At 48.5% G+C, this 26321-nt stretch overlaps 1 protein-coding gene across 4 annotated transcripts in view; it reads left to right on the top strand.

Moving 5' to 3' along the window:
- Positions 1–26321, top strand: part of LOC144791082 (disintegrin and metalloproteinase domain-containing protein 9-like) — a 2835950-nt gene that overhangs the window by 1358339 nt on the left and 1451290 nt on the right. For all 4 annotated transcript variants that reach the window (XM_078665732.1, XM_078665731.1, XM_078665734.1 and 1 more), the window contains one exon: positions 23309–23504. In XM_078665732.1, coding sequence (XP_078521858.1) covers positions 23309–23504 — 196 coding nt within the window. The remainder of the gene's footprint in view (positions 1–23308; positions 23505–26321) is intronic.

The following is a 26321-nucleotide window of genomic DNA, read 5'->3' as shown; positions in this document are numbered from 1 at the left end:
CTCAGCCTATGTTTTTTGGGATTATTCAGGCCTCGGATATTCCAGGACATTAAAGTTATAGAGGATGTCATGTGCTAGCTAAACAGACTAGTTAGTAAATAGAGGTAAAGGCACAACCCAGACATATAAATCTAGGTGTGTCTGAGCTTAATTATGTTTGCAATAACCCTATGATGATATGTCTTATTAAGGTGATGAGTCGTATAGCTAAAACTAAAGAAAACAACACCCATCTCAAAACTATACCTCCCAATCTTCCTCTACCTGCACTCAACAAACAAGCAGCCATTGCCCCACCCACACTGAACACCCAATTTGCCCATGAGACAGCAATCTTTAGGAAAACCATAACACTGGTCTACTGTAAGGGTTGCAAAAGTGGGTGCCTCACCACAGGGGATGCGGGATGGAGGGATATATTGCTATACATAGTTTAGGCTTGGCAGTTCAGACTGGATTGTTCCCATAAGTTATGTTATGTTATATGAGTATTTATTACGCGCACAATTACTCTTGAGTATCCTGGCGCGAAAACCACAGAGAAATCACATAAGGAAGCACAGCATAATTTTAGTGAACTTGGTTAAAAAGGTGAGTTTTAAGAAGCTTTTTAAAACGGCTAAGGTCTCTGGTGTCCCTGAGAATGAACGGAAGGGCATTCCAGAGGGTAGCTGCTCTGACTGAAAAAGATTGGCCGCCCAATCTGGTGCGCCTAAAGCGCGGTATTACCAGCAGGCGTTGGGAGGCAGATCTGAGATGTCTGCTTGGCACATGAAGCGTCACTCTTTCCCTGAGATAGACTGGGCCGTTATCATGTAGTGCTCGGTGGGTGAGAACCAGAGCTTTAAATTGAACTCTCTGGGCCACTGGAAGCCAATGAAGGGAAGCCAGTTGGGATCTTATGCTAATGCGTCTGGGAATGCCCAGCAAAAGTCTCGCCCCCGCATTTTGTATGATCTGCAGCCTGTTTAGCAAATAGGAGGGGGAGCCCAGATAGAGAGCGTTGGCGTAGTCTAGGCGGGACAGTATAAGGGCTCTGGCAACCGTTTCTTTTGCCGGTTGGGGCAATAAGGGAAAGAATCTGCTCAGGGATTTAAGGGTCCCAAAGCAGGCACCCGTCAGTCTTTTTATCTGCTCTGAGAACCTCAAATCTTCATTAAACCAGATGCCCAGATTCTTGGCCGGGCCCCCCTCAGAGAGGGGACGGGGGAAATCGGGAGGCCAGATCAGTTCAGTAAATTGGTTGGGAAAGTGGCCATATAATATGATCTCCGATTTACCCTCGTTGCATTTCAGCTTGGCCTGAGCCAGCCAGGTGAACACGGCCGCCAGGCACCTTTGTGCTGCGGTCGTTTCTAATTGTGAGTTACCCCAAGTGAACAAAAGCTGGGTGTCGTCGGCATATGCCATTATTTTCGCACCCAGCCTCTCGGCCAAGTAGATCAGCGGGGTCATATAGATGTTAAAAAGTAGTGGGCTCAAAGTAGAGCCCTGTGGGACCCCCGTCTGAACTAGCCTGGCCGAGGAAGAGTGTGGGGGCATCCAAACTTGCTGGTACCGTGAGTCCAAGAATGACTTCAACCAAGACCAAGCGGCCCCCGTGAGGCCGATGTCAGTGAGGCGGGCTAGGAGGAGTTGGTGTGGGACCGTATCAAAGGCAGCAGAGAGGTCCAATAAAATCAGCGCCGCTCTGCCACCCTTGTCCGTGCACTCCCTGATCGCTTCCACCACCTCTACCAGGGCTGTCTCCGTACTGAAGGAGGCCCTAAAGCCTGATTGAGCTGGGTGAAGTACCCCAGACTCCTCCACAAAGGTGTTCAACTGCCGAAAGATCACCTTTTCGCAGACTTTGGCCAATGCCGGGAGCAAAGAGATGGGACGGTAGTTTGCAGCGACAAGAGGGTCAGCTGAAGGTTTCTTTAGGAGGGGCAGAAGTTTTGCTTGCTTCCATAGCCTGGGTACCGTTGCGGATTGCAGTGACCAGTTAATTATATCTGTAACTTCTGTCACTACATAGTCTGCAACTCCAGCCAAAACTCTTGCCGGGCAAGGGTCCGCAGGGGAGCCCGATTTAAGAGATTTCAACACAGTAAGAATGTCCGATTGATCAGCCAAAGTAAAGTTGGAGAGGCAGTTATTCGAGAGAGAGCCAGACGTCTCCTCCACCGGAAGAGTTGTAACGGGACTCAAGGCAAATCCCTCCTCAATAAGCTTAATTTTGTTAATAAAAAAGGAGGAGATCTCCTCACATCGGTCTGCGGAAACCGGAATCTTTTTTTGCTCCGCAAGAGGCGACAGAAAGCTTTGTACAATAGCGAATATCTCGTTACCATTATTATCTGCCTTTAAGATTCTAGTCGCAAAGTAGGTGCCTTTTGCAGTCTTAACTGCGATATAATATTCTCTTTGGACTAGACGGAGGGCGGCTTTAGCTTGTGGAGAGTAAGCAGCCCTCCAGAGCCTCTCCGATTTTTTGCATGACCTTTTTAACTCTTTAAGCGCTGGCGTATACCAGGGTTGAGAGGGCAAAACCCGTCGGTGGCTTTGTGAGGCGGGTTTGGAGGTAGCCTCTACTCCTCGCCTAACCCAGGCATTAAAGAGTTCCACTTGGGCCTCTAGATTGCTTGCTAGGACCATATGGGAATGCGTAAGAGCATCGACCAAGCCCGGGATATTAATTTTCCTCGCTGGGGGGCCAACCAAAGGGGAGGGGTGGCGTGGTGGTCGTGCCATATCCCAGGAAAAATAGACAACCGCATGGTCGGACCAGGTGACCGGCTGAGGGTCTTTCAGAGCCAGATTAAAGTTGGAACATACCAGGTCCAATAAATGTCCATGGGAGTGCGTTGGTTTGGTGACCCACTGAGTCAAAAGTGTAATACCTAGAAGGTCTTGTAGGGTCAGCACATCTGGGGAACCGGTGGAATCCCAATAGATGTTGAAATCTCCCAGTAGGAGAAATTTTGGAAAGCGTAGCACACGTTCCGCTACAGCATCTCCTAAGGAGCTTAGAAAGGAACCCATCGGCCCCGGTGGGCGATAAATCAGAGTACCTCCTACGGTGAAGTGAGGGGACAGAATAAAGGAAAAGTCAAGTGCTTCACCATCCAGCACACTCAGAGATTTGCCACATGAAAAGGCCCAAGCTTCCCTGAATACCACAGCAGTGCCGCCCCCTCTGCCTAAAGTGCGATCAGCCCTGGCCAGGCCGTAGCCACGTGGGACGGCCAGTTCTACTACTGGGGCACAGGAGTCACTGAGCCACGTTTCCGTGATGAATAAAATGTCCAGATTATTATCCCCGATGAGTTCAAAGATGTTATCAGCATGTTTCACCATCGAGCGGGCATTGATGAGAGCGGCTTTAATTGAGGGCTCGGTCTGGGTTTTCTGTGTTCGATGTATAGGGATGGAGGGGAGATGGAAATTGCAATGATTGCATTCCCATCCCCTATCCGGGCACGGAGGAGTAACAGGGTCAAGACCGATTTGAATATGGCTGGCTCCAAACTGGGGTAGCGAGGTGAGCAACAGAATGACGGATTAAACCCACATCCTTGTGACTGGGGGTAAATGTTTGCATTGATCAGCATACTAACCATCAATTGTTTCTTTTGCATTTGTCACCCTAAGTGGGAAGGGTATGCCCAGACGTGGGTCCCTTGCTCACTGTGCCACTGGATTCAAGATAACCTGGCTGATGAAGGGTGTTACCCCAAAACCGGTTCAGGGCAGACCTTGCTTGGCAATTTGGGCTGGACTGCTCCCATGAGGCGCAGGGTCAAGACTGAATTGCATATAGCTGGGTCTTAACTGAGGTGGCGAAGTGAGCTAAAGAAAGGTGATGGATTCAACGCAGAACTGTGACCGGGTGAGAGTGTCTGAAAAGTTTCAGCGCTCCATCCATCATCTCCTTGTGTTTGCCATATAACCTGAACACATGAAATATGTGAACTAGGCCATGGGTCGGATTTTGGATCATTAACTTTTTATTTTGTTTACTTTTTACTGAATATTCAGAAACTTGCTGACAGACCATGGAAGTGCCCCACATTTCAGTGGCTGAGAAACTAGAACAGAAGGGAAACAGATACAATTTGCTACATTGTGGCCTCTCCTCTGGTACCTCTGCTTACTTGACTGCCTTTAGTAAATGTACAAAATAATAGTAAATGAAGAGTTCATGAAGACTGCTGAAGACACCTCAATGGGTCTCTGTAGATTAACGTTGGCCATACACCTCAAGCAAGGACATGCAATTACCTTGCTGTCAAAAAAGAAACCATAGGCATACACTTAATCAACCTACTGTTTAATCTGTCAGTATTAGGGTGGTATTCTACCAAACTTTCTTTGCTCTCATCCTCCTAGTTTTCTGAATTCATGTTTGCTGGTGTTTGTGGACTTTAACAGTGCTAAACAGTGCTTAAGTGCTTGTGCTTATTGCCTAAAATATGGTAAAATTGGCTTACACCTTATTGGTATATTTTAATTTACTCATAAGCCCCTATTAACGTGGGCAACCATAGACCCAGGACCTGTAAATTAAATGCTACTAGTAGATCTGCCACAGAAAAAAACACAGTAGATAACCCTTAAACCCAGTTGAGACCTGGGTAGTTAATGTGTAACAACCAATAAAGTCTAAAAAGGTAATATTTCTAGGCAAGTATTTAAACTGTAAAACATCAATTACACCTGGAAGGAAACAGGGAGACATCAATAGTTGTTATAAGTTGTATAAAGAGGTATATATCAAAAGAATATTGAATACAATTATATCACCAGCACAATTTACATTGTATGTGGGTGTAACCCAAACATTGATGTGCACATCAGTGTTCATGCAAAAAGTTAACGGCGCTAGTGGACCGTGAAAAAAGTGTACATAACGGCGAAGACATTGCTCGAATTATAATTTGGAATTTGGTTACAAAAGACAGAACTGAAAGAACATAAAGTAACCAACAAATTAAAGGAACCAATAAACATCCAAGAATGCACTGAGTGGTCGACGTCGTTGTAACCCATATGTAATTCAGGTCATCATCAGGACCGGGTTACAGAAAATTCAGCTGGTGCTGTAGTGGAGAAAGAGAAATGGTCCACACTATAATTAACTTCAATTAATGCACCCAAGAATTGGTATGCACAATTTCCCAAAAGAACGGTATCTTAGGGAAGCACTCCCGATCTGGAGTGCGCACGGAGAATCGTGTTACAACCAGGTGAAGCCAGAGTCGTGTGGAGCGCGAACAGGTCGCGGTAAATGCATTAGTTGGAAGGGTGTATTGTGAATCTGGCGTCGGATATGAAGACATCAGGATTGCGGAATCTCAGTTGTCCAAGGAAGATAACTACGGTGAATCCCGCTCGAGTCTGGAATCTGCGGGGGCCTGTCAAGAAAGCGAGCAACGCAGGTGGACAATTGAGATTCCGCGACCCGGAAGCCTTCCTTTCCAACGGGACCCCCCCAACGACAACACCTCCTCCTCCTTGGACCGTGCCTGCAGCATTGTCCTACTGAACTTTACCTTCTCAGACATTTTTCCACAAACTTTCTTCTAAACCCGAACGTAAGCAAAGATCAGGCTCAATCCACCCTTTGTATCCGACCAACGCTCCATCGCAGTCTGACATATTTTTCCACTTTGATCAGGTCTCACAACACTAGATGCTTGTGTTTTATACTTTCATCTTTTAGGCATTTGTTTTTACGTTAAACTTTTCAAAAATTCATAATTCCAGTTCTACTGATTGAATTATTGCTGTTTTTGGTGTCAAATAATTTATTAAAATGTACTCCGATTTTCTAAATTGGTCGTGGGATTTTTTTTGCATCTTCACTTTATTGCAGTTTGTGTGCAGCATAACTACTTTACACATCACCTATAAGTTAAGCCTGACTGGTTTTGTGCCAAGCTAGCAGGGGATTAAGCACAGGTTATTGCAGGGACCTTCGTCATTCACCATGACATTGATAGTGGTGAGCAGAGGGCACCCCCTCCCCCTCAACCAACAACCCAATATCTCACACCCTCCCACCTACCAAATAGATCGGTCATCAATGTCTCATGGCTTGGTAAATGCCATTGAAAAATAGCTAGATCATCAATTTATTTTGTACACTGAAAGTAATATTATTTCAGCACCCAGCCTATGAGGATTTTGGGAAGGCTTAAGCACTAAACTACAGCAAGGAAAACAATTGACGACATTCACTGCATATTTGAACAGAGTTCCTTGAATACTCGTCCTCAAGCTATCAATTGCCTCTACACAACTGACATTACACATTTGGGATGAGGAAGAGGACGGTGTTAGAATGTCAGTCCAGACATGTCTCAAAGTTCAGGTGGGGTGCGGTTTGAGACCTATTTTTTAAAAAAGGGATATAAATAGAAGCGCAAGCGAGTCAACATTCGACTGAATATCGATGTCACAATAACAGCCACAAGGAACAGACTGATCGCCGTAGAGTTGGAAAACATAGAGAGCTGAAGGTTGGCAGTACCCATGATTTATAACTTTAAGTTCAGAGATGTCATCAATTCAGGCCAAATGTGTTTGGAATTTCCAGTGTCGTAATCGAAGTAAAGGTAAATTTACGATTATCACACTTGAACATTTCCCACCACTGTTATTCAAGGTATACTGCCTCGTATATCACTCAGTAGCACCTCACTTTTCTCCTATTTCCTGAACAATGATATTTTGATTGTCCCTGCCCTCAGAGCCCGGGTACCTGGGTGCCATCGGAGAGCCAGGCGGCGGTAAGCCTTCTTAAGGTCATCATCTGTGGCGTCCTTGCGCATTCCCAAAGCTTCGTAGTGACACTTCATGCTGACAGCGGTCCACAGCCCGCCTCCATGCTGAGACAGGGACCGGCAGAAACAGCATAGCAGGGGGTGGAGACAAGAACGGACATGACGTACATGGTACACACAAACGCGTGGACGCTAGTCACACTAGCACTGATCACAACGAGAGAAAGGCACAATTAGGGTAGTTACGGGTACTAAAACCATAGCAACTCTGGAATCTCGGCAATCTTAGACTCACGTTGGTTCACCTCTCTAGTACGAAATAAGAACATTACGACCTAATTTGCTATCCCCCATTATTTTTATGCTGCAGTGTTACACACTGATTTTTGTTTCTGTTGTCACTGCACATACATCAATCCTGTGAAAAATAGAAGAAAGACACATTACATATTAGAGAACGTCCTATTGACCCAAGAAAAGCGTAGTGACGCTAACACATGCCTCTGATTCACGCCTAAAGTATCCACGATGCATAAACAAGCATCGGCCGTGCGGCAGTAAAGCCGCGGGGCCGTGAAAGCGATCACCTGCATTAAAAAGAAAGTGTGCGCCTCGCGCGGCAGCAGGGGGAGGGGGTCTGCGCGATTCCCTTGCAGGAGCGTGCGACCATATGGCCCCACCATATGGCGCTGCGTGCTCTCGCAAGGAAATCGCCAAGATGTGCACAAGTTGCATTGCAATCAATGCAACGTGTGCACTTTTTTGCCCCCAAGCTGTGGGAATGGCTACAGGTCTCTTTCCTATGCAGCGCATGCGCGCTGCGTAGGCAGGACCTAAAAATGGCAGCAGGGAAGAGCCTGCAAATGATAGGCCTGAAAGCCTGATAGATTTTCTTCAGAAGGTTTACGCTAAACAAATTTTAAGTAGGCTCACTGATTGGATGACAGAAGAAAACGTACTATCACCAGGCTGGTTTCAGTCAAAAAATAAGCACAATAGATCAAGTATTTAGTCTGATGATTATATGTTGGAAATACACAAGATTAAGATCTAGCCACCTATATGTCGCCTTTATTGATCTAAACGCGGCATTTGATTCCATCCCAAGGGATCAGCTGTGGGAATCCTTACACCAGCAGGGTGTACCTGACGAGATTCTGATTCAAATAATCAGGTTACACCAAGATAACGATGCCAAAATGGATGGGGCAAAGGAGGTGAGCTAACTGATGAAATCCCAGTCAAGAGGGGAGTGCGCCAGGGCTGTGTCCTGGCGCCAACTCTCTTCCTCCTCTATGTAAATGACTTGGTTAAACATCTTCAAAATTGTGTGTATGATTCACCTAAATTGGGAGCTAATTACATCTGTGCCCTAACATTTGCAGATGATACTATCTTATTGTCCCAAGTACTTAGCGGCTTGCAGAATTTGCTTTACAGCCTAAACGATTACTGTAAAGCGAAAGGTCTGGAGGTGAACCCAACAAAAACGAAATACATGACTATAAGGCCACATAGAAGTTTTAAGAATAAAATATATTTGAACAACACAGAATTGGAACAAGTATCTCATTTCGTATGTCTGGGGGTCACCTTAGACTTAAAACTTTCTTGGGCTCCACAAATAGAGAAGTCAAAGGCTATTTTACCATAGAATTCCATCCCCATTGTAAAAAAACAATCTGCAACATCTTCTAAAGCCATTACTCCCACCCTGGAAGTATGCAAGGCTGGAGCCCAATCTGCTGCCCTATACAGTGAGGAGACTTGGGGAAGCTGAACTCTCAAATCATTAGCAATAGCCAAAAATACAATTTTGAGAATGTTTGTTGCCCTTCCTCAACATACCCCATTGATCCCCCGACATACGACTTGGGTATTAAACGCTTAGAGTATCTAGCAATTTGAAGAATGCTGTCGTTCTGTATCAGAACTTGGACAACACCGGAGCTAATTGTGTATCAAGAATCACTGATTGGACTCCTGGCACTTGACACCCAAACCTCCTTCCCTTGGCAGACCCATATTAGAACGTGATTTCTGGATCTAGGACTGAGCAGATATTGGTTGAACCCAAGTCTGCTGACTTCCCACTCAAAAAACTAGATTAACTTGTTATTTTGGGAATTTGTTTGGGACAAGGTAACTTTAAGCAGTTCACATGGAAGTTTACCCGTACAATCGCTTCTATTTAAAACAACACCTCATTTCAAGCCATTCAGAGTTTATATTTGAAATCGAGACATGAAATATTCCAACTAAACAACTTTGTTGCAAAGTTGTCAAGGTCACAACTCAAGGAGGGGGAGTCCCATTATGCCTTATGTCAAATGGGGGTTGATGTAGATATTTCACACTTTTTGTTTTTCTGCCCAGCATACAAGCTAGCTAGAAGGAAATGCCTAAAACCGATAGTCAGGTTCCTTAGTGTCAGGAGAATGAATGTTATGCTAGGAATATTAGAAACTGACAACTTCCGCCTAATGGTTTTTGGTCTCAGCCGATTCCTACTTGGCTGGTAACTCTACAAGGAAAAAGGGAGGGCAAAAATTATAACTTTATAAAACTGGCAGTCAATCCAAAGTACCCACTTAGCCCCTTCACTGCTTCTGTCGGTCAACGGCCCCGCCCACTGATTAAAAAACCGCCGCACGGCGGCGGTATTTCACGCCGCGGTTATATACAATGCTGTACAACTTGGCAAGAACGATCACGATATAAACCTTAGGGCCATATATTATGGCCAAGATCAAATGAAAATTGAAAATGAAATAGTTGAAGTGTCTGTGTAAAAATTTAAGCACTTTTAAATTCACTTGTACTGATTTGTTTCCAGGTATTTAGTAAGAATTAGATGATTTTAAGATTTGAAAGTTTTTATTATCGGCATCTTGTGGAATTTTAATGAACACCTACATTTTATCAGTTTGGAAATATAATAAAAATTCCTGCTAATGGTTGTGGAATGGTGAAACAATTTGCACCACTATGCACTTAATGCGCACACACTTCCTCAGAATTGGTTATTATTGCAGAATAATTGTACTTCGTGGTCACAATATTGCACAGGCACTTTACAAGCGAATAAGATAACAAGGCAACCCTTAGATCATCAAGAACAATTGGTGAAATTAACCTAGAACCAATATGAACTGTAATTGATTAGATGTACATAAAATTCACAAAGTGAGCAATGGAGAATGTATTTTAATTATATTAATGTATGTACTGTATATTATAGTTTTTCTACTTTAATGGCCTTATTGGCCAAAAGAAAGTATTTTAACAAACACAGGTGGTGATTCTAGCCTGGGGAGCGGCACTGCATTGTGTGCAATGGGCCGGCAAACTCACACAAGAAACTACTCTAGGGCACTGCACCTAGGAGAAGGAGGTGGCGATGCTCAGAAGCTTTAAAACGTGGGATGCCATTGGGATTTTGCAATCTTTTAGAGAATACTAGCCGCAGATTCCTTAACGTAGAATTATCCCGAGGCATGAGACTGGATCCGGAATGTTTTCTGCCACGTGATGTCACCCCGGCGCACTGACATCAGTTTCCTTCTTTTCCGCATGCAATGCGGATCCGGAGTGTGTTCCCTTAACCTGTTTTCAAGCCTTCTTTTAACGTCTTGTGTTTGGAACAGTGTGCAAATGCCTTCGGGTTTCAAGTTGTGTACTTCTTGTACGCGTCAGATGTTGGCGACGGACCCTCACCCTATCTGTATGTGGTGTTTGGGCAAGCACCATGATTCTACGGACTGCGACGCTTGTCAAAATCTCAAGCCGAAGTCCCGGCTGGAGCGCCGTATGAAGTTGCTTTCAGCCCGCTTGTCCAGATCGGTCTTGTCACAGTGTCCGTCCCCTACCTCGGAAGGGCCCAGAAACCACCGATTCTGGCTGCGGCATCGTCCTTCACCAAGGCCCCACGGGCGTCGCTCGCCCACATGTAAGTCCTGCAGCTTGTCACCGAGGCCTTGTCCTCGTTCTGCAGAGGGCGCAAGTTCCTCTCAGGAAATGCGCCGTCGCCACCCTATCCGCTGTTTCCTGGCGTTGGGGCGACTAGGCCCCAAATGAAGGCCAACACTGCGGCTCTGCAGGCTTCTTTGAGCCCCCCTCCTCTGCCTGAGACATCCACGGATCCCTCGCCAAGCGCGGGGCATTCCGCGGACTCGCCGGCGAACTCGCCCCCGGCGTGGACTAATTCGGCTTTAGGTCGTCGAGGTGAGGCCCTACGCGGTTCCCCTCTCTGACGCACGGCGCCCCTGCCTCACTGCAAAGCTCCGCGGGGTTCCCTGTGGTGTCGCATGTGGTTGTCAGGACTCACGGTTCGTCCCTGAGTCCCCCTCCTCTGGACAGGCAGCTGTCTTACCAGAGGCCGAGCCGATGCCTTTCCGGTGCCGACAGCTTTCCTCCCGGCCATGGCGGCGCTGCGGGGCTCCTCCCCGAGTCCCACTAGGTCCTCTACGCATGCGGCTGTCTCGTCAAAGGTCGAGCCGGAGTCTTTTTTGCGCCGTTCATTAGCTGCTCCGGCTCCGACCCTGCCCCTTTCTCCTATAAGGCACGTGGTGGTGGAGGTCGACTCGGCACACCTGGTGACCACTTTGGCGTCGGTCGAGAACACACCCGTGCCCATGGCGGACTCCACAGCGCTGTCCCGGCATCGGGTCGTCGACTCTTCTACGGATGTCCCTTCCTCTCCGGAGGTTTGTCATCTTCTTGTCTCCTCTTCACCTGAGACTGGAAGCCGAAATTGTTGCTTTTTCCCCAGCGACTTCCATGGCGGGCTCTACGCCGTCTCCGCGGCCACAGCCCCCGGACCCTAACCACCGCACCTCGCTGTAGGATGCCCCGCAGGCTTCTCCGCCTTCTCCGGAGACCCCTCATGCCCCTCACTTGTCCATGGGTCCTCCATCCTACAGGGGCTTGCCGCTTCTTCCTCCGGCTGGGCTCGGGGACGGGCGGCTTAGTTTGCAGCCTTTGCCCACGGAACAGTTGCTCTCTCCCCTGCGACGCCCTATGGAGGCAAGTGTAGCCTTTGTCCGGGTCATTTCCATGGCAGCTGACATTTTATAAATGGGCAACTAGGTCACTCCTCTTCCTACGGACCATTTGTTGGAGGTTCTCCACCAGGACTCTGGTGGAGGGGAGTGTCTTCTTCCATTTGAAGCTTCGCTCCACAACTCTCTTCGGGGAGCCTGGGGGCGTCCTGCTATGGGAGATCCGGTGCCTCAGCCGCTCCTCCACCGCCACTGTCCTGCTCCGCACGATCCAGTCTGCCTTTTTTCCCACCCTTCTGCTCAGGGCCCTGTCCTGCAGACTGCTTTTCCTTCCTTGCCTTCAGTGTTGCTCCCTCCGTTGCGGGAGGCTCGGTGGTTGGACTCCTGGGGGCGTAACAGCATCGCTTCCACTAGTACTGCTTTGCGCGCGCTCAACACACTTTGTGTGTTGGCCAGGGCTACCTCCGGCCTATGGGATTCCGCAGAGTCCCTTCGGTCTCGCACCTCCCATGAAGGTGTCTGCGCTGATCTGCGGCACCATGTGCTGGATGGTCGGGAGTTGGCAGCATTTACTCTCCATTCAGCCTTGGATGTTTCTAATTCTCTAGGCCGGACTATTTCGAGTTTTGTGGCTCTCCGCTGCCATGCTTAGTTGCAGGATAGCGTCTTTCCGGAGAATATTCGGGAGCGTTTGTTGACCTGCATTTTAATGGGATTCTTCTCTTTAACACCCACGCGGACTCCGCCATTCAACTACTCCTGGCAGGGTTCTGTCCTCCTCCCCCTCCCTAAGCTTCGGCTTGTCGGTCCTCAGGTGCCTTATGGGAGGCGTTTATCACACCTTTCTCTTTGGGCCTAGTGTTTCGGTTGGCCCGTCTGTGTGTTCTGTGTGGCTTGGAAAGCCTTCAGGGTCCTAATGTTGGCCCCTCTGTACTGTTGGCTGCTGGTACAGCCCTTTAAAGTTTGTGGTGGGTGTGTTTTTTGGCTGTTAGTGAAGCCGTATAGGTCCTTAGGTTGGACCATCTGTGTATTTTTTGGCTGATTGGTAAGCCGTCTGTGGTGCTACCCCAGGTCCTTTATGTTCTTGACCTTTGCTGCAGGTTTTTCCCCAGGAAGTGTTCCCATGTTTTGTTTTGGGACGTGTCATACCCTAGGTGGGGTACTTGTCGGCTATTGTATAGATCTGTACTAAGCTGGGCGGGTGTGGAGACCTTCTCAGGTTCCTCGCCCTTCCTGGCGTCACTGTATACTGCTTGGTGCGGTCTTTTTTCTTCCGTCTTAGTGCAGCTTGCGCTGTTCCAGGTTTTGTCCTGCTCAGTATCCGGTGGTGTTTCTATCCTTTGCATACAGGGCTTACCATTTGTGCATTTTGTCCTTTTCCCTGCAGGATATCTGCTTCTGTGCGTTTTGCCTTCCCTCTTCAGCCCCTGGAGCGCCAGATCGGCTTTTGTCATGTCCTCTACGGTGTTGTGTCGTGGTGTTTCCACCTTGTTATCCGACACTACGGCCTGGTCCCCTGCCTTGTGTCCCAGGGGTGAAAAGATATGTTCTCTGTTTTCTGGTTGACTTCTTTAGGCTTGTGCTACATATTTCTCCACTTCTTCTTGTGGGTCGGGTTGTGCCACTGGGACGGTCCTTTTCTGGGGCTTGTTCTGGGGTTCCCTTGCCTCTGTCTTTGTCTTGCGCTTGGCTTGTTTTGGGCACACTACTTCATAGTATGTATCAGCTGCCTGCTGCGCATGCATGGTCACTATGGCCCACCTCCGTGTGCCTCGGCATGTACCTGTGTGCTCCTGTTCCTTGCTCTGCTGGAGCTTTGCGCTACTGTGTCTACCTTCTCACGTATGCCCTTGTTGGCGGTGGGGCCGTTCCTGCATTGTCCGCAGCCTCGGGGCTGATGCTAGTTCAGCTGTCCCCTTTACTGTGTGTGTTCTCCTGAGGCGGGCTCTGCCTCCGTTTCTGCATCTTCTCCTTGGATTTTGCGGGTGGTTCTTTTCTTCCTTTGGTACTCTCTTGGTGCTGTTTGCCACTCCAGGGTTTCTGGAGGACGCCCTTTAACCCTCGGGTAGACTTGTGGTATCCTGGCCTTCCCTTCTCCTTGTTCTTGCTTACTTCTGCACGGTGTGGTCTGGGCCGTCCTCCCTGCCCCCATGACACATTCCCTGTTCAAGTTCAAGGATTTATATAGCGCACTACTCACCCGGAGGGTCTCAAGGCGCTTGGGGGTGGGTTCATTATTTATCGAATAGCCAGGTTTTAAGTTCTTTTCTGAAGGAGATGTGTTTCTGTGTAAGGCGGAGGTGGGTGGGGAGTGAGTTCCAGGTCTTGGCTGCCAAGAAGGAGAAGGATCTGCCTCCCATGGTGGATCTCTGGATACGCGGAACTGCGGCGAGGCCTTGATTGGAGGATCTTAGTTGGCGGATTGGTGTGTAGAAGGATAGTCGAGTGTTGAGGCATTCGGGCCCCAGTTTGTAGAGGGCCTTGTGTGCGTGGGTGAGGAGACGGAATGTTATTCTCTTGTTGACGGGGAGCCAGTGGAGGTCTTTCAGGTGGCCGGTAATGTGATTTTGGCAAGGGATGTCCAAGATGAGTCTCGCTGATGCGTTTTGGATGTGTTGGAGTTTTTTCTGTAATTTGGCTGTAATTCCGGCGTAGAGGGTGTTTCCGTAGTCCAGTCGACTCGTGACTAATGCGTGGGTGACAGTCTTTCTTGTCTCGGAGGGGATCCAACGGAAGATTTTTTTTTAGCATACGAAGTACGTTGAAGCAGGAGGATGAGACGGCGTTGACTTGTCTGGTCATCGAGAGTGAGGAATCTAGGATGAAGCCCAGGTTGCGTGCATGATCTGTGGGTGTGGGTGCTGTGCCCAGAGCTGAAGGCCACCATGAGTTGTCCCAGGCAGAGGGGGATGATCCTAGGATGAGCACCTCCGTTTTGTCTGAATTAAGTTTTAGGCGGCTGTTTTTCATCCATTCGGCTACTTCTTTCATGCCTTCGTGGAGGTTGGTTTTGGCGGAGTTAGGGTCTTTGGTGAGGGAAAGGATCAGCTGGGTGTCGTCAGCGTAGGAGATGATGTTGAGGTTGTGGTGACGTGCGATGGATGTGAGTGGACTCATGTAAACGTTGAAGAGGGTGGGACTGAGTGATGATCCTTGTGGTACACCGCAAATGACTTTGGTAGCTTCTGATTTGAATGGCGGAAGTCTTACTCTCTGGGTTCTTCCGGCGAGGAACGAGATGATCCAGTCCAGTGCTTTTCCTTGTATTCCGATGTTGTTGAGGCGTTGTATGAGGGTGCTATGACAGACTGTGTCGAAGGCGGCGGAGAGGTCGAGTAGAATGAGGGCCACTGTTTCTCCGTTGTCCAGTAGTGTTCGGATATCGTCTGTGGCTGCGATGAGGGCGGTTTCGGTGCTGTGTTTGGCTCGAAAGCCGTTCTGTGAGGGATTGAGGGAGTTGTTGGATTCGAGGAAGGTGGCGAGTTGGCTAATGACGGCTTTCTCTATGACTTTTGCCGGGAAAGGGAGGAGGGATATTGGGCGGTAGTTTTTGAGTTCAGAGGGGTCTGCTGTGGGTTTCTTCAGGAGGGCGCTGACTTCGGCATGTTTCCAGCTTTCTGGGAAGGTAGCAGAGTTGAAGGAGCAGTTGATAACATCACGGAGATGGGGTGCGATGATGGAGTCTGCTTTGTTGAAGATGTGGTGGGGGCATGGGTCGGTTGGCGAGCCAGAGTGGATGGAATTCATTAGGCGGATGGTGTTATCGGTGGTGATTGAGTTCCAGGCGCTGAGAGTGTTAGAGGGCTGTTTAAGTTCTGAGGGGGGTAAGGGGGATTGTTCGTTGGAACTGTTCTTGAAGCTGTTATGTATGTCGGCAATTTTGTTGTAGAAGAAGGAGGATAGCGAATCGCAGAGGTCTTGGGAGGGAGTGATGTCGTTTGAGGCTGCGGTGGGGTAGGTAAATTCTTTGACGATGTTGAATAGTTCCTTGCTGTTATGGGCGTTGTTGTCGAGTCGATTCTTGAGTGCTGATTTCTTGGAGGATCGAATCAGCTGGTGGTGTTTGCGGGTGGCTGTCTTGAGGGTGGTCATGTTTTCGGCGGTTGGGTTTTTTCTCCATGTTTTCTCGAGGGTACGGCATAGTTTCTTGGATTTCTTAAGGTCATCGTTGAACCAGGGTGCCTTTTTGTAGTCTTGTTTGGTGTGATTGTTTTTCAAGGGTGCTAATTCGTCAGCGCTGTGAGTGATCCATAGTTTGAATTTGATGGCAGCTTGGTTTGGGTCCGATGAGAGGGCGGGTGGTTTTTGGTTGAGTGATGTGAGGAGTTGGTCGGTGGTGATTTTATTCCATTTTCTTCGGGGAATAGGTTGTGGGGGGTTGTGGGACGAGGTTGTTTTGTAGCTGAAGTGAACACAATTGTGGCCGTCCAGTGGAGAGCTGTGGAGTGATCGAAGGAGATGTGTTTGCTGGAAGTGAAGATAGGGTCTAGCGTATGCCCGGCTATATGGGTGGGGGTGTCAACAAGTTGTTTGAGTCCGAGATTCGCCAGGTTGTCCAGAAGGGTGGTGGTGTTGCTGTCGTTTTTCTTTTCTAGGTGGAAGTTGAGGTCTCCTAGTAGAATGTAGTTCTCGGAGGCGAGGGCATGAGGACTGATGAAGTCAGTGATGTCCTCGGTGAATTGTTCACGTGTTCCTGGAGGTCTGTAGAGGAGGGTGCCTCTGAGTGTGGTTCTGGGGTCCGAGTGGATCTGGAAGTGGAGGTGTTCGGCGGTGGTAAGGTTATCGTCAGAGCTGGTCGTGATCTTGATGGTGTTCTTGTGGACGATGGCGATGCCTCCTCCAGTATGAATGGAGCGGTCTTTTCGGATGATCTTGTAATTGTTCGGTATGGCTATGGCGATGTCGGGTGTTGATGATGCATTCATCCATGTTTCAGTGAGGAAGGCGACGTCTGGTGATATGGTGTCGAGTAGATCCCAGAGTTCGGTGGCGTGTCTGTGGACCGAGCGGGTATTCAGCAGGATGCACTTCAGGTGGTTGGAGTTGGAGCTGTGTTTGGGGTTAGTTGATGTGGTATATTTGCAGGAGTGGCAGGTGAATGGTCCGTGTGTGCGTCCTGGGGCAGCTTTGTAGCATTGGGATAAGCGTCCGGGGTTGAGGGCTAGGAGGGTGGCTGCGTCATACTTAACGCGGCCAGAGTGCGATTTGCGGGGGCTCTGGCGCTGGGCGCGGTCCAGGCACGGACGGGCGTAGACGGGCTTACCTTTGGCGCACCTTCGGCGCGCATAGGGCGCGACCGCTGCGCTTGACCGCTGCGCGTAGAGGCATCTGTCATATGTGGATAGTGGAAGGGGAGGGGCGAGGGAGGGTCTGCTGGGAGGCGGGGCGGGCTGTGGAGGACGGGCTCCACGGTTCAACAACAAGCAAAATGGCCGTGAGAATCTAAAGTGGAGATAGGCTGGGGCACCGAGTCAAACAGTGGCTGGGACAATGTGTCTGGCGAGTGCGACCACTATCGCTTTCAAATACAGGCAATGCTCTATGAAACAGCGCTGCACAAGTAGCGCTGCAGCTGTGAATGCGCGATTCCGAGTACAGTGCTACAAACCCCCAAAAGCGCTACAAGTGATTTAAGTTCAAACAATGGTTATCGCGCTACAAACCCCAAAAGCGCTACAAATGATTTAAGTTCAAACAATGGTTATCGCGCTATAGCGATAATCAATCTAGGAGCCAGCAAATAATGGCAATAGATTGGTTCAGAGCGTCAGTAACGATACCAGCTGATGGTTGTGGGCGAAGGGAGCGACCGCTTCTGCAAGCGACAGGACGGTCACAGCGCTAAGGTAGTTGGAGCGGGCTATACAGTCCGTGGGAGGGAGGGTCAGCTGGGAGGCGGGGCGGGCTGTGGAGGACGGGCTCCGCGGTTCAACAACAAGCAAAATGGCCGTGAGAATCTAAAGTGGAGATAGGCTGGGGCACCGAGTCAAACAGTGGCTGGGACAATGTGTCTGGCGAGTGCGACCACTATCGCTTTCAAATACAGGCAATGCTCTATGAAACAGCGCTGCACAAGTAGCGCTGCAGCTGTGAATGCGCGAATCCGAGTACAGTGCTACAAACCCCCAAAAGCGCTACAAGTGATTTAAGTTCAAACAATGGTTATCGCGCTACAAACCCCCAAAAGCGCTACAAATGATTTAAGTTCAAACAATGGTTATCGCGCTATAGCGATAATCAATCTAGGAGCCAGCAAATAATGGCAATAGATTGGTTCAGAGCGTCAGTAACGATACCAGCTGATGGTTGTAGGCGAAGGGAGCGACCGCTTCTGCAAGCGACAGGACGGTCACAGCGCTAAGGTAGTTGGAGCGGGCTATACAGTCCGTGGGAGGGAGGGTCAGCTGGGAGGCGGGGCGGGCTGTGGAGGACGGGCTCCGCGGTACAACAATAAGCAAAATGAACGTGAGAATCTAAAGTGGAGATAGGCTGGGGCACCGAGTCAAACAGTGGCTGGGACAATGTGTCTGGCGAGTGCGACCACTATCGCTTTCAAATACAGGCAATGCTCTATGAAACAGCGCTGCACAAGTAGCGCTGCAGCTGTGAATGCGCGATTCCGAGTACAGTGCTACAAACCCCCAAAAGCGCTACAAGTGATTTAAGTTCAAACAATGGTTATCGCGCTACAAACCCCCAAAAGCGCTGCAAATGATTTGTATCTGTTGGGGCCTTGTGTTCTTCCAAGCTGGTGACTGTAGGAAGGGGGAGTCTCTAGTTGGCGCAGTGCAGCACTGGCGACAAGCAGGGACTCTCTCTTCCCCGTCAGGGCTGAGGGTTACCTTCAAGACAACCTCTGCTTACCCTCTAGGTAGTGTGGCTTAAGCAGTCTTAGGCTAATCTCTGGGGCATATAGGGTTAAACATTTGCAACATTACACCATCGCCACCAACCCACCACACAATGACACCAAACTGTATTTGTAAAAATATATATCTTTTATATAAGTTTCAAGCAGGCTTGTAAATACAGTCTTGGTTACTTTCTTGTAGGCAGGTTCCAGTTATCTTTATCAGTAGTCACAGTTCTCAAATAAACGCACTCTTTTGGGCCTTCTGCCCAGCTTTAAGAAGGTTCAAGTGTCTTAGAGCGCTTCCCGTGGTCTCCGCTCTAGGAAGGAGTCACCCTTCGGGGGCTCGACTCGGGGAGAGGATGCCGCGGGCCACAGGAAGCGTCAGGCGGGGCCTCGGGGGCCAAGAGCAGAGCGAGCCTCTGATTCAAGGGCGGCTCGCGCTGCCAGCAGACAGCAGCTGCGAGGCTCCCGGGGTGCCGGAGATCAGTCAGCGCGGTGCGAGCTCGGGTTGCAGGACGCTCGCACCGTGAAGGGCAAAAGACAGTACCTTGAACTTCTTGTGGGGATCTTCGAAGAGGACGGCTGCAGGGGGAAGCTGTCCCACGTCGCGTTGCTTCCTTGACGGGCGAGGCGAGCTGCGGCTCGAGGCAGCAGGTCCCGGGTCACCCGGGGGCGGCGGTGCTCAATGGGGTCACAGGTCCTTCACTCAGTCTTCTCTTCAGTCCTGACGGCGGCGGCTGGGTGTGGCGCAGTGGCAGTACGGTCCCCAAGTGCGGGACGTACCCAGCCAAAGTGCCGGTCGCGGTGATGCCCTTTCAGCGGGGCAGTCGGACAGGACGCTGATAGCGGGGGAGGACAGAAGGGCGGCAGTCCGTCTTTGCGGGGGAGTCTACGGCGCTTGAGCCCAGTAGACCTCGATGCTTGGACCGGACGGGTCCTCCGTTACTTTGTTCTCGTGGGGCGAAAGGCAGACGCCGTCGCGGTGCTCGGGCCAGCGGCGGCTAGGCCTCACGATGCTAGGGCGGCTGGCTGAACCCACGGTCACGGTGTGCAGGGGGGTAGATGCCCTCGTCCTCCTCAATCAGCGCTGCAGCGATAAGCAGCACACACAGCAGATGCCTTAGTCAGGGGGTAGCGCTCACTGTTCCTGGAGCGCTGGTCAGGGGGCAAGTTCACAGGCAAGCCCTTGGAGATCTTTTCAGCAGAGTTTGGCACAAAGTAAAAATAAAAAGCAAAAGTCCCTTGTAGTCTTTTCTCTTCCTCTCCTTTGGCAGCAAGGCACCAGACACAGGCCAGAGTCAGCACTCCTCCTTGTAGTCCTTCCAGGTCCTTCTCTTCGGGCAGAGTTTCTCTTGTAGCACAAACAGGATCTAATTTACAAGGAGCAGGGCTCCTTCTTTTATACCCAGTTTCTTTTGTTCTAGCAAGCCAGGGGGGCCTCTGCATAACTGCTCCAGTCTCTGAGCACTTGTTGTGGGTACTTCTGGCTTCTGCATGCAGTGTGAGGGCAGGCACATCAGCCGCTCCCCAGGGGGGCGGAGCCGGCATTGTGAAGACAGGGGCAGCTTGAGCACTTTGTTGACAAGCTTCGGTCCTTCCTGGGCCAGGTGCAGGCTGAGTCATCAGTCGCTCCCCAGGAGGGCGGAGCCAGCATTGTGGAGGCAGGGGCACAGCCTGATGCATCAGTCAGGGGAAACTCCCACCACCCACTAAGGGGTCATCCTGCTAATCACTACCTGTCAACTCCCAGCCCTGTCACTCACACACACCAGACAGTCAGATCCACATCCAAGCAGAGGCGGGCTGAAATGGTTAGACCAGCAAATGCTAACTTTCTAAAAGTAGCATTTGCAAACCCAGGATATTAAAATAAACTTTACTAAAAGAAGTATTTTATTATTCTGAGTTCAGGCATACTAGACATTCATTTCTACCATGTTCCCTGAGCCTGCTGGGATTATAGAGTGTAATAATTCCAGCAGGCCATCTGGCCTAAAGGGAACTGGTAGCCTTACAATAGTGAAAAACGAATTTGGCAGTAATTCACTATTAGGACATGCCACACACATCAGGGCATGTCCTACCTTACACTTACAATGCACCCTGCCCTCAGGCCTACCATAGGGGTGACTAATATGAAGTTAAGGGAAGGTTTAGGGGCTGGCAAGTGTGTGCACTTGCCCAGCCAGCATGACAGTACCAGACTGCACGCAGGTTCTGCAATGGCAGACCCTAGACACATTTTAAGGCTGCTTCTGTGGGTGGCGCAACCAGCGCTGCAGGCCCACTAGCAGTATTGGCATTCACAAGCCCTGGCACTCCTGGTGCACTTTACTAGGGACTAACAGTAAATCCAATGAACCAATCATGGACATCAATCACATGTACACTTTACAGTAGGGAGAGCATATGCACTTTAGCACTGGTCAGCAGTGGTAAAGTGCCCAGAGTCATTAAACCAACAAAAACAGGTCAGAGAGAGTATTGGAGGAAGGCAAAAAGTTTAGGGATGACCCTGCCAAGAGGCCCAGGTCCAACAGTGACGTTCTATCGAAGACCCTCCTCCTCACTGGGTATGGCTAGGGTATCTATTCTACGTTAAGGAATCTGCGGCTAGTAGTCTCTATCAGATGTAGAAATTACTTACCTTCGGTAACGATGTATCTGGTAGAGACGATTCTAGCCGCAGATTCCTTCATGGTCCGCCCTTCCTCCCCGTTCTGCGAAGACCTTCATCTTGGTCTTCTGCACTCCCCTCCCTCCAGGTAGCTTGTCTTCTGCGAGTGCCCTCTTTCACTTCCTCCCTGGCAGGGTGCTTTGTTCTGTTTATTTGTTCCACTCTTTCCCTTCCAGTAATTGGACGGTAGGTAGGTTCATGTGTACTTATGCATCCCTATACCCTGGTTATTTCATTGTGGGGCCTACTCATAATCTTATCTCTTTTTCATAGCATGAGGTTTCTGACTCCTCTGCGGTCCTCTGGATTGGGGTCTCTTGGTTGTGCCTCATCCCCTTAGTTCTTTGCAGGGGATACAACACTCCTTGATGGTGTTGTCTCAGGGTACCTTTTCGTTACTCATCTGTTCCTGGCTTGTGGCTCCTTCCCTGTTATAGATTGTGGTTGCAGACTTTCTGTCGTCTGTCATTACATTTTTCACATGTTTTCTGCTTCCAGTGAGGACATTGCCTTCGCTTTGCAGGGTTGCTACTCTGAGCGGTGCTGTTCCCATACTCTCACAGTTTTGTTTGTGATGGCTCCCCGTTGTGACGCAGAAAAGTTCTCCAAAGAAAACTGATGTCAGCGCGCCGCGGTGTGACTTATGTGACCTCGCTGACGTCACGTACGCGGACAACGTCAGGGCGGAGTCACATTGTGCCGTCCCCAGGCACGCAGAGATGCTGTGGCAACATTTTTTCCGGATCCAGTCTCACACCTGGGGATAATTCTACGTTAAGGAATCTGCGGCTAGAATCGTCTCTACCAGATACATCGTTACCGAAGGTAAGTAACTTGTACATTAGGAACTGTGTGGTCAGGGACGCACATACGCTCCTTCTCAAACCTTCAGGAAGTATACGCTCTCTCATACCTAATTCTATAGGTATCTTCAAATCAGGCACGCCCTTCATAACCACGTTCAGAGTGCCGAGCCCCTCCCAGAATGTAATCCCCTAGAAGCCAAACTCCTAGAGGGCAGCCTGGGTCGCGAAGGAGTTTCTCAAATCTACTGAACACTCATAAATAGCGCTCCTGACTCACTTAACCATCTCAAAACCAAATGGGAAGGTTGGGTGGGTTTATTGGAGGACGATGACCAGCGTGATGCCCTGATGGCCCAGAGAGCTCACCATCTCCTCCAAGCTGCGACTAATACAAGTGTATTATCTTTATGTAGCCTATCTCCCCCATGCGCCTACACACGGCAGGCCTTTGCTCCGACTCCGCCTGCCCATGGTGCGCAGCTATTCCAGCAGACTTCTTTCATATGTTATGGTCCTGTGTGAGGATACAGCTATACTGGACTGCAGTGACTAAAGACCTTGCTGAGGTGTTGGGGTGGGCAGTACCCTCTCCTCCTTCAGATCCTCCTTGGGTTATTTGATGGTACGGGTGGTACTAGGGCTGAAAGGGCCTTTCTAGGTCCAGCACTCCTTGTTGCAAAGTGTGATGTTGTGGCGAAATAGCGGAGTCCCTCCTCCCCCACACTTTCACAGTGGCAGCAGAGAGTGGATTGGTGTGCCCAGTATGAACGGGTGGTATTTGAAGTGAGGGGCTGCCACCGAAAACATGATCGGGTGTGGGGGAAGTGGCGGAACTTATGACCCAATGTATTCAAGTTAACATGTCTGGGAGACTAATCACCATTTGTACATGTATGCTCTGGTTTTCTATGGTCACAATATGAACCTGTTGTTCAATGTACTTACTCTATCTGTGCCACGACCACTGTTGGCCACCTTCTGGCCATTAAAACTTGTTTATAAAAAAAAATACTGTCAGTGTAACTGTGAGTATTCATTTAAACGTGCCTTTATTCAGCAGAGTTTTTGTATGTGAGGCAGTTAGAAGTTTGTTAATTTGCTTGAACATTTGTTCTCTGCCATGTCACCAGCAAATCAGTCACTGGACTCTTCTTGTCAATGTGTTTTCAGTTATTGGAATGTGCTTTTATAAATTGTTCTATCAGATTCTTCCTAGAGGCGCACAGTGTAGAGAAGTTTCTGACGAGTGTGACCTTCCAGAGTACTGTGATGGAGTGTCACCAACGTGTGTTAGTGATGTCTTTCAACAAAATGGGAATCCGTGCAAAAAAGAAAAATCTTACTGCTATCAAGGAAAATGTGCAGATAGAGATGCTCAGTGCAGGCAGTTCTTTGGATCAGGTAATTTTCAATTTATTACTGATTAAAATATCACCAATAATTTGGGCAAACCCAAACCCCTCTTTGCTTTTAAAAAAGGCCGAAATATTCGCAATCAACTTGTGAGAGCGTTATCATCTAAAAATGTGTCCCCCCCCCCCCCCCGAGAGATACGAGAGATCTCCTTGGCTTACCTCCCGTGGTGGGTCATTTTAGACGTCAGAATTGTGCGGCATGTAGCCTGACGAAAGATTCTAAAAACATTCAGATCAATGGGACCACACATTTACAACGATCATTTACTAACTGTAATTAAAAAAATACTATTTACTGTATAAAGTGTCCCTGCGTTAAGTGTTATTTGGCCAAACCACACAAGCTGTCAAATCTCGCATTTTGCAACATAAATTTAGGTTAAAATGCAAAACAACAGGGGCCCCACTGGTAAGTCACTATTTAGCTCACAACCACTCAGAAACAGACATACAGTGGTCAGTGTTCTTATGTAATGTCACTAACATGAGTAAAGGTGAGACAGAACTAAAACTTAATCATCTAGAAGCTAGAATGATAGAAAAATATCAGACGTCAAAATCTGGTCTGAACGATAGAGATGAGATCTGGGCATTACTATTTTGAAAAGGTTTGTACCCGCGTTGTTTACAACTGTGTTTTTCAAAATTCAACTGGGAACTATCGCTCTGTAAAACTGAATATTCAAATGATGTGGATAGATTGTACGAGGTTTGGCAACTCACTGGGATATAAGGTATATCTTTGAATTCTATGGTAACATTGATTGTTTCAAATATGGAATATTTATTGTAAGACTTTCTTTTAGTTAAATACATGGAAATTATTTCGTTTTTTTGTTGAGACTGGAAAGAGTTTATGTTCTCATTTTCATTTTCCGTGGCACAATGGTATTATTTTTGTATTAGATTGAATGTATGAACGTATTGGAAACTGGGCCTTTATCGATCTTTCAGTGCTGGGTTTAACGCCAGCAGTGTAGCTCAGCAACCATAGTTAATTAGAAAAGGAAGCACAAAAGGTTTATGTTCCCAGGCTCCCTGTAAATATGTTGTGATGACCAAAATAAAGGAATAAGGGCTTATAATTTAGTGCCAGATATTTCCTTGCTTAAAGTAATTGAGCACTTTAACCAGAAAAACGGTTTAGGAACACAAGTATTTTATTTTTGTGTTTATGTGTATGTTTGTATATATTTGTATATTGTACAAATATATATGTTTAAAATTGTCAACAATGTATATATGTGTAAAAAAAAAAGCAAATGAATAGTATAAAAAGAGCTAATTAATTTTCTCGATAAAAGATTTGGTTTACTAAAACAAGATACAAAATCAATGTTTGTTTTTTGTTGCTTGGATTTATTTAATTCATTGGATAGTGATTAGATGAATGAAGATAAAGTAGATCTGAAGATTAATTCTTTAAGGTTTTTTGAGAAAACTGAAGACATAATTTATGGTATCTAGCTTTCATCAAATGTTCACAGAATCAATACCGTAGGCATCACTTTATATAAGTTCACTTAACACACACACATACACCCATCCCCCCACCACAGGCTGCGTGTTGTGGTACAGAGAAAAGTGAAGAGTCAAAATGCCACACTTCCCTGTGTGCTATGCCTGCAATCCACTGCCTAAGGTCTAGGTAAGTCACCCCTCTAGCTGGTTACATTAGCCCTAAGGTGAGGGTACGGAGGCATTAGCCTTGTACCCCTACAGTGTTTAAGTCCATTATAAGACATTGTAAGTGTAGTAAAGCCATAAAGAGTATATGGCCTGGGAGTTGCTCATTACAAACTCCACATCTCCATAATGGCTTTACTGAAAACTGTGAAGTTTGGTAGCAAACTTCTCAGAACAGTAAACCCACACTGATACCAGTGTGGCATTTAATCTTAGAGATGCCTCCTGAAAATTGATCAGCCATGGCGTGGTTCCTGAATGGCTGCCCACCATTTGCCATCACCAGACAGGTTTCTGGACCCCTGGGTAGAGAGCCTCCGCTCTCTGGGTCCAGGAACAAAGCCCATCCTGGGTAGAGGTGTCATACATACTCCCCAAGGATAGACTAGGTCCATGAAAGGGGACGCTTTAAAGGCCTGTCACCTTTGGATGTGGTCCCTGCCTTCCCTGTTGGTGCCCCAGCAACTGACTTCCACTGGTTCTGGGCTCAACTTTGGCTGGGATAATCAGCGGGAAACTCAAGCTAGGAAGAGAGGTGTGCCCACCTTTGCAACCCCCACCAAGTGGGGGATGTGAGGTGAAGCACATATCTCAGTCCCCTCCACTTTGAAGATGAGGGGACTCAGCCAATTAGGAAGAGGATCATGCCCCCTCCCACTGGAGGGTGGCATAATAGGGGATGTACACACCCCAAGGAAGGGACCCAGTGGTCCCGACTTGCATACCCTTTTAACACCTCTACATTTAGTATTTAGGGGCAGCCCTGAACCTTGCCTCCTCAGAATTTAGGGAGGAAGAAGATGGACCGAAGAGCCCTGCTGACCCAGGAAGTTAAAGAGGACACCAACTGCCTTAGCCCTAGTCCTACCGGCCTGGCCCATCTACGACCTGCCTACAGCAGGAACCCTGGCGAGTCCAGCAACACCCAGACCCTGGAGGACCAGGCCTGTGACCTTCCCAAAGACTGTCTCCTGTGAGCACCGGATTTGCTCAACCAAAGACTCACCTCTTGAATCCGGACTCCAGTGACTCAGCTATTCTGAACCTCTCTGCACCCGATGCCCACTGCCCGAGTTCAAGTGGCCCAACTCCCCAAGGAGGTCTCCCCAGTGATCCT

The sequence above is a fragment of the Lissotriton helveticus genome, chromosome 11, assembly GCF_964261635.1.
Source record: "Lissotriton helveticus chromosome 11, aLisHel1.1, whole genome shotgun sequence".
Classification (NCBI taxonomy): Eukaryota; Metazoa; Chordata; class Amphibia; order Caudata; family Salamandridae; genus Lissotriton; species Lissotriton helveticus.
This window is presented reverse-complemented; position numbering and strand designations above follow the sequence as displayed.